Genomic DNA, 15487 nt, shown 5'->3' on the forward strand with positions numbered 1-15487 from the left:
CATCTGTCAGGTGGATGGATTATCTTGGCAAAGATCTTGTAAACAAATTTGTGCACAAAATTTGAGAAAAATAAGCTTTTTGTGCGTTTTTATTTCAGCTCATGAAACATGGGACCAACACTTTACAGGTTACATTAAAATTTTTGTTCAGTGTACATATAGAATGAAATGGCTTCTCATAAAACAGTTTTATCAGGCGCGAGAAGTCCTATCCAAAGTGGCTGAGCACCGACAGCTATTAAACAAAATGGGAAGTTATCGATATTTACTGTATTTTATTTATAGTGAATTTTGCCGGTTGCATCAAAACACAAACACAGTAACAGTTTACCTGTTTATCAACTGTGATTAGATTGTAAGCGTAATTTACAGGGAAACTGTGTGCTAATGTTTCTAATGCTGTAAGCTGACTGACAGCACTGCTCATTCGAGAGGTAGCACCCCTACAGAAGGTGGAGTAGTGCATGACTAGAGCTCAGAGCAGGTCGCAGACAGTTTAAGTTGGGACTGTGATAGGAGGAGAATTTGTACTCTGTAGACAGTGGTCTGCAGAGTCCTAGTTTGCTTGTAGAGTGAGATAATTATTCCAATTGGATCTGTGTTTTAATACTGCATGCAAGGATGGGTCAGGGCAACACGTTTGGATGGACAAGGGCATGAAGAATTCTTGTTTGCAGGACAGTCCTGTTTGTGACACCTGGGTGGTTTTATTATTGCTTTCTATTGCCCTGGGTTGTTGGTAAACTGTGCCACTGTTGCCCAACTACAATTGGTAACTGTGACTCTAAGGTGTTAATAATGTGCTAATGGTGTTTTATAGCCCTCTGCAAGCCAGTAAGGGGGCTATTTCAATATTCTCTCATCTGAAGCCCATGTGAAGCCGAGGAATGCTCTTAGTGTAATTACCTGGAGCTAACACCTTTTGTATCCAGAGATGAATTCTGCCATATAAACTAAATCACCCTGCTCTACAATATATCATTAAAAAAAAAATTTGTAGCACCTCCCAGACATCTACATGTTATGTTTAGCCTTGCGTACGTTCACCTATTTTAACAATTTTTCAACTGACTTTTTAAAATTTAATATTTATATAATTAAAGTTGTATGATGCAGAAATAATTACCATTCAATACTGATCTATTTACCTTCTGCGCGCTTGCGAGTACGGGAGTCTCTACTGAGCTACGTAACTAAATTGGTCACGTGATAAGAAGAGGCAGCCCTAAGTCTGCTCTGCATTCATATAGGTGCAAAGCCCTGGGCCGCCTTAAATAACAAGTGTGAACGGGGTCTAAGATTTTAAAATCCATTTCTCACTTTTTCTTTTGTTAGAAACATTGTCTCTGCCCCCCTCCCTTTAATTGAATGTAATATTTAAAATACAACATTATTAATTAATTAATTAAAAATTGCTGCTGCTTCCTGGTACCAAATCACTTCTTGTGTTGCTGTTTAAACTCAAATCCAGTGATCTAGCTGCAATTAGACCATGTGACCTACAGCAGCGGTACCAAGATGAAGCAATCTATTTATAGGGCTGCAATTGAAATCATTGAATAAGGGGCTTCATTTGAAATATCTCAATATCCTGAAATTAAAAAAAAAAGAACCAAAAGACTCTCAGGACAATTAAAGGGGGAGGAGTAAAAAAAAAATTATTAAGAATTGTTAGTACTCCTTTAAAGATTGATTACAGGAGGGTCTCTAGAAATACTTTATAATACTATAAAGAACTAGCAGCATCCAGGCTCATTTGAAATCATTTTACAAAGCAGGCCCGAGTGGGCTCAAGTGTCAAACTGGAATCGACAATAAAATCCTGAAACTAAATTAGGCAATACACTCTCCAGGAGAGGGGCCGAGCCGCCTGTGGAGCGTGGGAAAAAGATCAGTGGTTCCTTCCACATCAAGGAGGAAGCGTGGGCTGTACGTCTGAGTGAGAAAGCTGGACCCCAAAGACAACTGAACGCAATGTGAAGTGAAGGCTTCATTAGTCTCTACTGATGGTTAGCTAGTCTTTTCAGGAGCAGAATTGCCGTTTATGTTTCATTGCTATTCGTTACTTTGTACAGCAACTTTTTTGTGTGCTGTGCTTTTGGCACACATTTGAGCACACAAGCTTTTTCAAGCTTAGTAATTGTGGTAGACATTATATAATATTATTATTACTTACAAAATTGAACCTTTGTGTGGCCTCAAGGACTTAATGCATATTTAATACAAGCTCACTTCGCTTATTTTAAACTATATATGCTTAACTACATTCAAATACATCAGACTTTGTTTCATTAGTAACATAGCCATCATGGATAATGAAACAGTGTTGAAATAAACTGTTTCTACTGCTTTGTACAAAAGATCAGCATGCAGATATGGCTGTGTGAAGACTGATTGATCCTTGTGCAGATATGGCTGTGTGAAGGCTGATTGATCCTTGTGCAGATATGGCTTTGTGAAGGCTGATTGATCCTCGTGCAGATATGGCTGTGTGAAGGCTGATTGATCCTTGTGCAGATATGGCTGTGTGAAGGCTGATTGATCCTCGTGCAGATATGGCTGTGTGAAGGCTGATTGATCCTTGTGCAGATATGGCTGTGTGAAGGCTGATTGATCCTCATACAGATATGGTTGTGTGAAGGTTGATTGATTGATCCTTGTGCAGATATGGCTGTGTGAAGGCTGATTGATCCTTGTGCAGATATGGCTTTGTGAAGACTGATTGATCCTCGTGCAGATATGGCTGTGTGAAGGCTGATTGATCCTTGTGCAGATATGGCTGTGTGAAGGCTGATTGATCCTCATACAGATATGGTTGTGTGAAGGTTGATTGATTGATCCTTGTGCAGATATGGCTGTGTGAAGGCTGATTGATCCTTGTGCAGATATGGCTTTGTGAAGACTGATTGATCCTCGTGCAGATATGGCTGTGTGAAGGTTGATTGATTGATCCTCGTGCAGATATGGCTGTGTGAAGGTTGATTGATTGATCCTTGTGCAGATATGGTTGTGTGAAGGCTGATTGATCCTCGTGCAGATATGGCTGTGTGAAGGCTGATTGATTATGTTCAGTACAGTACTCTGCAATAGATCATTTATCATGCTTGTTTAATGTTTTCCACTGTGCTTTTACAAAGGTTTTAATGGCTTTTGTAATTGCAAATAGAAAGACGAATACTGAAGAAACATTGCCTTTTTATTATGTACTATTGCCATTAGCACTTAAAACATAATGAGTTCACTTTACTGCCTGGTGTTTTTTATTCACTGCAGTTTATCCTTGTGGTCTTGTGACCCTTGAATAAACATACACACACACACACAACACACACACACACACACACACACACACACACACACTCTCTCTCTCTCTCACCCTCTCTCTCTCTCTCACACACACACACACAGACAGACAGACAGACAGACACACACACACACACACACACACACACACACACACACACACTCCCTCCCTCTGACTCTCACACACTCACACTCTCACTCACACACACACACACTCTCTTGCTGTAGCTCTCTATCTCACACACACATACACACACACACAGACAGACACACACACACACACATACTCTCCCTCTCACTCACACACACACACACACACACACTCACACACATACACACACTCTCTCTCTCTCTCTCTCTCTCTCTCTCTCTCTCTCTCTCTCTCTCTCTCTCTCTCTCTCTCCCTCCCTCGTTCTCTCTGAAATGACATCTATTCCACAGGAAGAGCAGTTGTGGCATTTCCAGCACGCTTTCTTCACAGCGCTTCATTACAGCCTGCCACACCCCCCTCTGCTTTGTAACAGTTTTATTCAGGCGAGCAAAGGGCTGAAGTAGGCCACCAGTAACGCACTGAAATTAAACACTGCCAGAGTGACAACCTGGAATTGCAAGCAAGCAAAGCAGCTTCTTAAATGCCCTGTAGCTTATATCACACATCGACTATTTTATTTAATTCCCAGTGTTTCAATTTGGGGGTGCTATCTCCGTTCTTCCCAAATATCCCAATTTTGTTCATGACTGATGCAAGCAGAGGTGCAACACCATAAGAATAGATCATAGATCACAATTCCATTCCTTATTATTTATTATTTAAAAAGAACAAAGTTAAAAACAGAGCAACGTTTCGGCCTGAAAAGTGCTTTGACAAAGAGTACAGGAGCTTCAGTTCTCCTGGTCTCCTGTAGACATATGTATCCCAGCCTGGGTTAGCTTTGGTAAAAGCATGCTGTAGCAAAGTGAAATAAAGTTAAGCATGGTAAAGCACACAGAGACATGTTGAAGCATAAACAACAACAACTAACCTTTAACAAATGGAATGTCACCTCTAACTGGAATGACCCAATCGCTAGTACGGTAGGGTAAATTAACCAATCCGAGAAATATCACTGGTGTGAACAGCGTGGTGAACCATCAGCAAGCAACAGCAACAGGGTAACCCTTCACAGCTAACAGCCACACCTAACAAGGCAGTATCACAGAAAACAGGATCAAAGAGCATGCAATCCAACCCGCTGGGAAATCCAAACACAACTCGGGTACTTACTCTGCAGTTTCCAAGCTCTTCCGCAGATAAAATGACTGTCCCGCATTTCTTCCCTGGGATCCCACTGAAAAATAACAACAACAGTTAGTGCTGAACAGGAACATTCAGGCTCATCATATTTTGCACACACAAGCTTGTGCATGGAAAACAATCCAAGACGTAGTGAGTTTTGTGGAAGTTTAGGCATACGGTATATATGCCCTGCTTTCCTGGGCATGGTCACTGTATTGCACCACTTTCTAATACCTTTAGAGTCATGACTGTGATCTGTTCATTTTCCATACAGCGCTGAAACCAAATACACTATCACTTTAATCTAATGTTCCACTATTCGACAAGCATTTATAACTAACCAATCTACTGTCAGATCTGCATTAATCACAAATTGCAAAATACCTCGAGTCCAATAACTCACCAGTGACTTCATTAATCATTTATGACTAATAGCTAAGAGGGCATTTTTTTAATAGTTAGTAACTCTTTGTTTAATAGCGAGTCACTGCCCTGGAGAGAAGCACTTGTAATAACTGCTGAGCCGTTTTTGCATTTGATACAGGAAACAAACGCTCATTAACACTCCTCTTTACCCATATACCCATTACATATCACACACTAGTCCCTGCATTATTCCCTATAGATCACACAAGGGATGGAAGACAGAGTGCACGCTGCCTACATGCTTCTAAATACTATCAATGAGGAAAGCTGATATTTAAATAGGGGCTGATTTTGAAAGCCTTTTTACCCCAAACAGTAAATTATTATTATTATTATTATTATTATTATTATTATTATTATTATTATTATTATTATTATTTTCAAATTTTACACCTGTCAAAGTTACAAAATCAGAAAAAAAACAGCAGCAAGTATTTGATTGCGTAGTTAAAGTAAGTTAGGTTGTTTATTACCAGTTTTGTAACTTGAAATTGATTTACACTTTGGCGAAAACAGCTTTGTTAAATCCATCCATTGCCTGTGTTTGTAACATGTATCTTACTAATACCTTTAGACATGGTATGCTAAGCATCTATAACGTGTTACTAGACCTGGGGAGTCACAGCCGTGCCCCTGGCTTTGGGAATGCAGTAAACGCCTAATTCCTGTTCCCGTGCTTGGGAGAGGGAGGCATGTTTGTCTTTACCATGCCCCTAGTCTTGGTCTTAATGCCGCTTCTCGAATGTTTAAGTTCTAACAGGAGGGACGCAGTATGTATTGTTCAGTCTAAAAGCTGGTCGTCATTCAAGACATTGCTGGGTGGCTAATAGCGTGCCAGACTCAAGAGTTACTGAACTAAGTGTCCTCTTCATGTTTCCAGTAATGGAGGCTAAAAAACCTATGTCCTTCAGGCAGCGGATGAAAGGAGACGAGGTAGAGCAGAGTGCAGCGTCTCGTTCGGAGGTGAAGCCCGGGGAGACACTCTGAACTGCAGGTCCACAGACTGATGCATTCTGTCATAATGCGTCCACGGGCACTGTGCTTAGTTAATGCCTCCCCCTCCCACAGATTGAGAGCTTTTTTACAGTGCCTGGCCATCGTGTCTTATTAATCCCTTTGGATAACTCAATCACACGCAGCTGGAGCTCCGGTCGCCTGCCAGGGCAACATCAAGCCCTCAGCACTCTCGACACCATGGAGGAAGAGAAGCCTTTAACTTCATCAACCACCCACGTCCTGTCTTCACTGCCTCCAAGGCCTTAAGGCACCATCCTACTTCAAATCTTCAGGTTCTTCAGCTGTCTGCACGTCTTAGCAATGCAGCTACAGCAGGGCTTCTCAAATTCGGTCCTGGGGACCCCCTGTGTCTTCTGGTTTTCCTTTCAGCTCTTAAACAGTTGCAGAGTTCAGGTTACTTACAAAATATTATAACTAACTTGAAATCTTCAACTATTTAAGAGCTGAAAACAAGTAAATAGGTCTAATTTAACAAATGATCAGTTTGATTAAGTGACTAGTGAAAACCAACAGACACAGAGGTTCCCCAGGACTGAGTTTGAGAAACCCTGAGCTCGAGCAGGGCATAAAAAGGATGCATGAACACAGTAGAAAGCTCCAGCTTGTCTGTAAACCCATGGCTGTTCAGTGCTCAGTGTTGACTAAGAACCGTCACTTCTTATGCCCAAAGAGTGGTCCTTTCCAGGGCAAACTTGAGGCCTGCTGGTGGTGCATTTTGGGAAAGCTCACCTGCTCTGTGCATAAATAGATATGACTGTTCCAAGAACCATTACTCTCAATCCAACACGTTTTACATGATCCATGTAAAAAAATCAAAGAAATAAATTAATAAAAAAATAGAGAGGCACTATACACAGCCATCGTTCTTATCCCTTTATATCACTGGCCCAATTAGCTTCACAACACAGCTTGTTTTGGTCTCATTTAGCCCCAGTCTTGATCTTCTGTTAACTCAGCACCTGCGCTGTACGGCACAAACTACAAAGCAAAACCGATGAGCTCACTGAAAAACCTTTCATTGTCGTGTCTGGACCTCTCATCACCCCCTGACCCTCCCAAACAGAAGTGGGAAGAGCCAGAGATACTGAACTGACCTGGTGTCGTTCTGAGGGGGAGGATATGTGACAGGGAGAGCCCTGCAGCTGGTTCTTATGCAGGTGTGTGCAGCTGGGAAACAACAGCTACGTCGTTAGGCGACCAATTAAGCAGGTAGGCTCACCCAGCGCTGAGCTGATTGGGAGGAACGGCTTGGCTAAGGGTTATCCATTAAGATCTTTCAAAACTAATGTAATGGGCAATGTTGTGTGATGCACTGCTGTTACAGAGTCTGTTCCCCGTCCGTGAGATTTAATTTGCTCAATATTACTACAGTAACAATAATAATTAAAAAAAAAATTATATCTCCATTTCTAAGAGACAGTCAACTGCCTTGAAAAGCAGCAGTTCAATATGTGTGTGTGTGTATGTGTGTGTGTGTGTGTGTGTGTGTGTGAGTGTGAGTGTGTGTGTGTGTGTGTGTGTGTGTGTGTGTGTGTGTGTGTGTGTGTGTGTGTGTGTGTGTGTGAGTGTGTGTGTGTGTGTGTGTGTGTGTGTGTGTGTGTGTGTGTGTGTGTGTGTGTGTGTGTGTGTGAGTGCGTGCATGCGTGCGTGCGTGAGTGTGTGTGTGTGTGTGTGTGTGTGTGTGTGAGTGCGTGCATGCGTGCGTGCGTGTGTGTGTGTGTGTGTGTGTGTGAGTGCGTGCATGCGTGCGTGCGTGCGTGAGTGTGTGTGTGTGTGTGTGTGTGTGTGAGTGCATGCATGCGTGCATGCGTGAGTGTGTGTGTGAGTTACAAGGGAGGAAAAGATGACTGCTACAGAGATTCATGAACTTCACTTGGAATTTGCACCAGCGCCAGTTTCAAACTCTCCCAGCTCCTTGGTTGTGAATAGACACCAGATGTGCAACAAGGGAATCTGGCAGTGCTTAGCACTTATCTATGTCAGCTCTTCAGAGGTCAAAAAGGACATGCTTTGGCTTGGAGAAACTAGAGAAAGTGCCTTCTGAAAGCTTCTAATTGAATCTTTGAGGGCGATTTGATACCTCAGCTAGAATTGGTTCTGAAACTGGAGTGATGTAACTCTGAGAAGCAAAAAAAAAACATTTTGTTGCTGCTATTTTCACATACAAATGAGATTTGGACCCAGGGTCTCCCTGCTATTAGGCTTTAACTTTAGTCACTTGACTGAACCACATCACGTCTTGGTAACACCCAGAACTAACCATATGTTAATACATCAACGCCCCTTGCTGGGCATTTAGCTCAGTGAAGTGAATGACTAACACGACTCAACTGAACACATAACAGACACTGTGACCCTGGTTTGTTGCTCTGCAACTAATGTCTTGAGGTATTAACAGCAATAGATTTAAAAAAAAATCCTGCACACACTAAACATTTCTCAGACTTCGCAGATCGATTTGCTATTGAAGTGTGACAGTGCCCTTAGGCCTCAGACAGGATCTCAAATATAAGATATATTGTTTTGAGCTTGTGTGATGACTATGCTGCATGCTGCACACAAAAGGCTATTAAACAGTGCCAGGGTTTGAATTTCTTTTTTGTGTGCTGGGGGGATTTCCGCCCTAATGCCGCAGCCAATTTTTTTAAGGTGGGAATATATATTTTACTGCATCATCATTCACACTAGTGTAGCTTTAAAATAAGCTGCTTTCTGGAGACCTAACAGCTGCTTATCCCTGTGAGACAGAGCAAAAAGACGTAAAGTTTTTACATGCAGCAGAAGAAAAAGGTGCTTTTCTTTAGCTGCTACAATGATGGAGCAGTAGACTCAAAACAAAAGCTAAGCTGTGAACTCTGTCACCTCAGGCAACCGTAGTTCTGGCTAGGAGTACTGCATACACACACTGAAATCGTCTTTGGAAAGCCCAGAGTCTGTACTTTTAAAGTTGGGTGCCTGAATAATATGTGCGTAACCTTTGGTCACCGCTTGCAAAACAACACCTTAATATCGTCTTTTTTTTCAAAACTGTTTACTTACTGCAGTGTACTGAGTTTCTATAATGCTTAAAGATAGCGGCCGAGAATCACGCACGAAAGAATAAAGTCTTGCGGCACTTAAAATATCCAGCACTACTTTTATATTTATTTATTTTAACCAGAGCTACTCGGAATGCGGCTCACAGTGCTTTCATCACTGACACCCACTTCCTTAGAGACTGTTGTAGCGTTTCAGGCTTTCTAAATTGGATGAAAACCTACAATAGCTTGGTGTCTTAAAATATCTCTGCAGGATTTGCCTGCACTGAAAGTTGCAGATATGCGGGAGCAACTTGGAAAATGCGCGATTCTCGCAATCCTGCGCTGAAATTCAAGCCCTGCGTGCTGACCTGTGCTTTGGGTTACAGCAAGGCTAGTCTTGCTAGCTGAGGTGTGTTTAATTTATCTGCTTGCTTCCCGAGACCACTTTCTCTCAGCCTCTGTGCTCTCTACTGCTTAATACAGTATTATGAGAAGCCTGCTCTGCAAATCATCCGCCCTCGGCTAGAACACAATCATAAAATCCCTGTGTTAAACGGGGCTGCATGATGTTTGTAGGATTTACACAGTAAGCAGCTGGAAGATATGTGGAGCTCTTCCTTCGAGAGGGGAGTGAACTTTCCAAACACTATCATTCCTCGCTAAAGTGAATGTGTTTTTTGCTCTGTGGAACACACTATCATTCCTCGCTAAAGTGAATGTGTTTTTTGTTCTGTGGAACACACTATCATTCCTCGCTAAAGTGAATGTGTTTTTTTGCTTTGTGGTAACTCTTCTGATCTTGCAGTAGATTTCCACCCTGTGCTTGATAATGAAAAACAAAAGCAAAGGTTCGCGGACACAGACGCACAGAAAAGCCATTACTGTATAAACGGTTTCTCTGGGGTCACTTTTCATCTGACATGCATGGTTGTAAAACTTCTACCTTGTGCCACTCAAAGGTGACGTGCTCATTCAGTTCGTCAGTTGGTGTTTGCAGGGAATTATGATCACGCGTGTTGCCTTAAGCTAGTTGAGATTTACATGTTTTTTCAGCAAATCTCAAAACAGTTGGGTATAGTTTTGTGGATTGAGTTCTTTATTGATGTCATTATTATAATTGTTTTTAAACAGTTGAATGGCCTTACAATTACAATAAAATTTTGCATACTCCTATTCGGCCCTTTTCAAGACACTTCATTTCTTCATAGCTCTTAATGCACAATAAAACAAAGAACATTCCAGTTACCATTTACTAATACCACACTACCTATTAATTAGGTCGCCCCGAAAGGATCTGGCAATACAATAAAGAGACATTCAAAATGGACTGTACTGTATAATGAAATGAGAGGCTATAATTAATCCAATTTACTACAGTCCAGTGGATACAATTTAATTATGGCTCATTAATCAATGGAGAAATCCATACCAGGGAGACAGTGATACAATCAATAACTCTTACACATTTTATCAGCCTATAAAGGTTCTCAACCTGTGTTCTGTGGTGGAAACCTCAGTCTACACAGCTTGCTCTAGAACAGAGGTTCCCAGCCTATGTTCTGTGGTGGAAACCTCAGTCTACACAGATTGCTCTAGAACAGAGGTTCCCAGCCTGTGTTCTGTGGTGAAAATCCCAGATGGTCCTGGAAAACATCTCCAAGTCAGAGCAGGCTACTCCAGCGACGATCCATTTCCAAACACTCTCCCAAAACTGACACCCAACTGTTATCACAACATGGTACTCTCGCTTGTCTGTCCATTCCAAAGACTGTTGAATATTTATCATGCAACAATGAATCAAATGTTATATAGAGCAGTAAATCCCAGCTCCTGTGTTGCAATAATACCCAGCCCTCGTCTGCACTATACGGTCTTGAGGGGTGCCAGGCATGGCTTTATTGTTTCAATAGAGGATTTGCAGGACTGTATAAGGCTTCATATATCATCGGATTTCCCATGTATTGTTAGTACACGCTGTCATTTGCAAATGCAATACAATGCAAATGTTCATTGCACTAATGAAGATTAGTTTTTGTTGTTTAGAAGTAATAGTCTTAATGTTTTAAATACTAGGGCTTAAGTAGTTAGTAGTTTAAATTCCTGTTTTTGGTCTCAGTGCTGGTTCATAGCACTAGGGAAAATCACTAAACCCCAAACTGGGGACCACAGCTCCACAAACCAGATGTTCTCTGACTGGCACAGCACCTCAACTACTTGATTAATTCAGCTTCTATCGTGACAATTCCCTGAACCAAGTCCAAAAAAACTGAAACACCAATCCAAGGCAAGCAGGATTTCTAAATCAAGAATCTGCAATGCCAGGGGAAGTAAGGCTCTAAAAGATAAGTGTCCATCACTGTGAACTGGGAGTGTGAGTCTGCGAGTCTGCCTGAAGCGATACCAATAATCTTTACTCTGACTGGCTTCTGAAAGCACTCTGGAGAAAGGAATGGATAGAGCTGCAAGTCTCTCTCCCTTTGCATGGCCCCGGGGTTCTGCATTGAGAGATTACCCTGTGCTGTGGGTCTTTAGCAGTAACGTATAACTGCGTTTCCACGCTGTGGGCACAAGTTTTCAAAATCAACATCAAACTACTGCAAATAGGCTTTGACCCATGGTTACAGGGACAAGGCAATCAATACGTGCTGTCAGGGCGTCAGTATTAAAAAGATGATATGGAGGGTAACTTGTATTAGGCAAGGGTGTGAGTGGCTCATTGTTTTAGACATAGGGTGAGGGGGTTCGTCTACATCCACTGGGAGCTTGTAAAGGGAGATAGCAGCGTGAACACATCCTAGGCCTTGCGTTGTTACAACTAAGCACACAGGAGCATATATAGCACAACCAAACAGAAGTGCACAGCCAATCAACCTGCACACCAAGCAACTCAAAACATGCAAGAAGCTTTCCAATAGTGTGTTGTGTCAAGGAAAACTGCTTGGAAAAAACAAAACAAAAAAACAAACAAGCAAAAAAACCCAACCTGGTAAATGCACTGGGAAATCACTTGCATTATTGTGTCAACACCAGCTAAAAACTCCATATATTCTGTATCTATGCAGGCCTGTTTGAAAACACAGCAGAAAAAGTGTTGTCTTTTTTTTCAAAGCATGTTTTTTTGCTTATTAACTGTACTGGAAAAACATTGGCAATTACCTGCCATCCCTCCAATGCACCACTGTTTCTCTTAATAAGTGGCCTGTGCCGACATCAAACAGCTAAATAACAGCAATTTCTTTCTGTATTTCATCCTGCCCTCTCCTCAGTAAAGAAGTTACATTCACATTAGCTGGCCTCCTGGGATGTAATTTTGAAAGATGACAGAAATGTTGCTGAAGTGTGGCATCCACAGCATACCAATGAAGACTCTAAGCATGGCCAGTACAGGAATGAAGACTCTACCCAGCCAGTACAGGAATGAAGACTCTACACAGCCAGTACAGGAATGAAGACTCTAAGCACAGCCAGTACAGGAATGAAGACTCTACACACCCAGTACAGGAATGAAGACTCTACACAGCCAGTACAGGAATGAAGACTCTACACACCCAGTACAGGAATGAAGACTCTAAGCACAGCCAGTACAGGAATGAAGACTCTATGCACAGCCAGTACAGGAATGAAGACTCTAAGCACAGCCAGTACAGGAATGAAGACTCTACACACCCAGTACAGGAATGAAGACTCTACACAGCCAGTACAGGAATGAAGACTCTAAGCACAGCCAGTACAGGAATGAAGACTCTACACACCCAGTACAGGAATGAAGACTCTAAGCACAGCCAGTACAGGAATGAAGACTCTACACAGCCAGTACAGGAATGAAGACTCTAAGCACAGCCAGTACAGGAATGAAGACTCTACACAGCCAGTACAGGAATGAAGACTCTACACAGCCAGTACAGGAATGAAGACTCTACACACCCAGTACAGGAATGAAGACTCTAACACAGCCAGTACAGGAATGAAGACTCTACACACCCAGTACAGGAATGAAGACTCTACACACCCAGTACAGGAATGAAGACTCTACACACCCAGTACAGGAATGAAGACTCTACACACCCAGTACAGGAATGAAGACTCTAAGCACAGCCAGTACAGGAATGAAGACTCTAAGCACAGCCAGTACAGGAATGAAGACTCTAAGCACAGCCAGTACAGGAATGAAGACTCTACACACCCAGTACAGGAATGAAGACTCTACACACAACCAGTACAGGAATGAAGACTCTAACACAGCCAGTACAGGAATGAAGACTCTAAGCACAGCCAGTACAGGAATGAAGACTCTACACAGCCAGTACAGGAATGAAGACTCTACACACACCCAGTACAGGAATGAAGACTCTACACACAGCCAGTACAGGAATGAAGACTCTACACACCCAGTACAGGAATGAAGACTCTAAGCACAGCCAGTACAGGAATGAAGACTCTACACACCCAGTACAGGAATGAAGACTCTACACACCCAGTACAGGAATGAAGACTCTACACACCCAGTACAGGAATGAAGACTCTAAACACAGCCAGTACAGGAATGAAGACTCTAAGCACAGCCAGTACAGGAATGAAGACTCTACACAACCAGTACAGGAATGAAGACTCTAAGCACAGCCAGTACAGGAATGAAGACTCTAAGCACAGCCAGTACAGGAATGAAGACTCTACACACAGCCAGTACAGGAATGAAGACTCTACACAGCCAGTACAGGAATGAAGACTCTAACACAGCCAGTACAGGAATGAAGACTCTAAGCACACCCAGTACAGGAATGAAGACTCTAAGCACAGCCAGTACAGGAATGAAGACTCTAAGCACACCCAGTACAGGAATGAAGACTCTACACACCCAGTACAGGAATGAAGACTCTACACACCCAGTACAGGAATGAAGACTCTAAGCACAGCCAGTACAGGAATGAAGACTCTAAGCACAGCCAGTACAGGAATGAAGACTCTACACACCCAGTACAGGAATGAAGACTCTACACACCCAGTACAGGAATGAAGACTCTACACAACCAGTACAGGAATGAAGACTCTAAGCACAGCCAGTACAGGAATGAAGACTCTAAGCACAGCCAGTACAGGAATGAAGACTCTACACACCCAGTACAGGAATGAAGACTCTAACACACCCAGTACAGGAATGAAGACTCTACACACCCAGTACAGGAATAAAGACTCTAAGCACAGCCAGTACAGGAATGAAGACTCTAAGCACAGACAGTACAGGAATGAAGACTACACCTTAATATCGTCTTTTTTTTCAAAACTGTTTACTTACTGCAGTGTACTGAGTTTCTATAATGCTTAAAGATAGTGGCCGAGAATCACGCACGAAAGAATAAAGTCTTGCGGCACTTAAAATATCCAGCACTACTTTTATTATTTATTTATTTTAACCAGAGCTACTCAGAATGCAGCTCACGTGCTTTCATCACTGACACCCACTTCCTTAGAGACTGTTGTAGCGTTTCAGACATTCTAAATTGGGTGAAAAATACAGTAGCTTGGTGTCTTCAAATATCTCTGCGGGACTTTCCTGCACTCAAAGTTGTAGATATGCGGGATCACCTTGGAAAATGCACGATTCCTGTAATCCTGCGCTGAAATTCAAGCCCTGCTGTTGTTTATTATGTGACTCCATTGCTTAAAACAAGACTGGATTCAAAGTGTTATGATTTGTTTATTTATTCAGTCCTTGTGACTGGGGTTGGATTGAGTGTCTTTTGAGAGTCTTCACTGGACAGTGTTATCTGACAGCACTTCTGAGATGTATCTGACACACACACTCACTTGCATTCACACTCAAATTGAAAGATTAAGTCTCCTCTGACAGTGTTTCACCATGAAATAAACCATTTCAAAATGCTGTTAACATCTAGTGCTTTCTGGGACTAATATTAAAATCACAGTTGCACGTCCTTTTTCTAGACATCTTGTCTAAGTTTGGGCATTGAAATGTCAGCAGACATTAGGCAAGACGACATTATGTCAGAGTGAGCTGTTCCCCAGTAGAAGATCGCTGTGCAATTCTTTGTGGGAAATTATCTGGATCTGACTTTCCCGAGAAGCCCTGTTAGTCTCTCAGTGAATGAGCTGACAGGGCACGAGCAAACGCTGTACTTAATGACTTTCCTTCTTTTTACATCAGTTATAAGAAGTTACGACCTACTGTTATTAACAACATCACAAACAAACTCATTCCTCAACTGTGTCAAAATACTCGTGAGATCCACACACACAAGCACATGAAATCCATTCTGCAGTGTAGCTGTACTAACCGTTCATCATACCTGTCCTGCACAGCAGCGGTCAGACACCATACCTGCCCTGCATGAAACACAGAGGAATGGAAGGTGCCCAGGTGAAGACCCCAGAGATGTACCCTTCTTAGCTCAATCCAGACGGTTGTCATGCTGATGCGCTGGGGAGA

General features: G+C 42.2%; 1 protein-coding gene across 2 annotated transcripts in view; it reads right to left on the bottom strand.

Annotated features, from left to right (window-relative positions):
- Positions 1-15487, bottom strand: part of LOC121304631 (copine-8-like) — a 116806-nt gene that overhangs the window by 44882 nt on the left and 56437 nt on the right. For both annotated transcript variants that reach the window (XM_041235870.1, XM_041235869.1), the window contains one exon: positions 4568-4631. In XM_041235870.1, the coding sequence (XP_041091804.1) occupies positions 4568-4631 (64 nt within the window). The remainder of the gene's footprint in view (positions 1-4567; positions 4632-15487) is intronic.

Source organism: Polyodon spathula, chromosome 39, assembly GCF_017654505.1.
Source record: "Polyodon spathula isolate WHYD16114869_AA chromosome 39, ASM1765450v1, whole genome shotgun sequence".
NCBI classification, from domain to species: Eukaryota; Metazoa; Chordata; class Actinopteri; order Acipenseriformes; family Polyodontidae; genus Polyodon; species Polyodon spathula.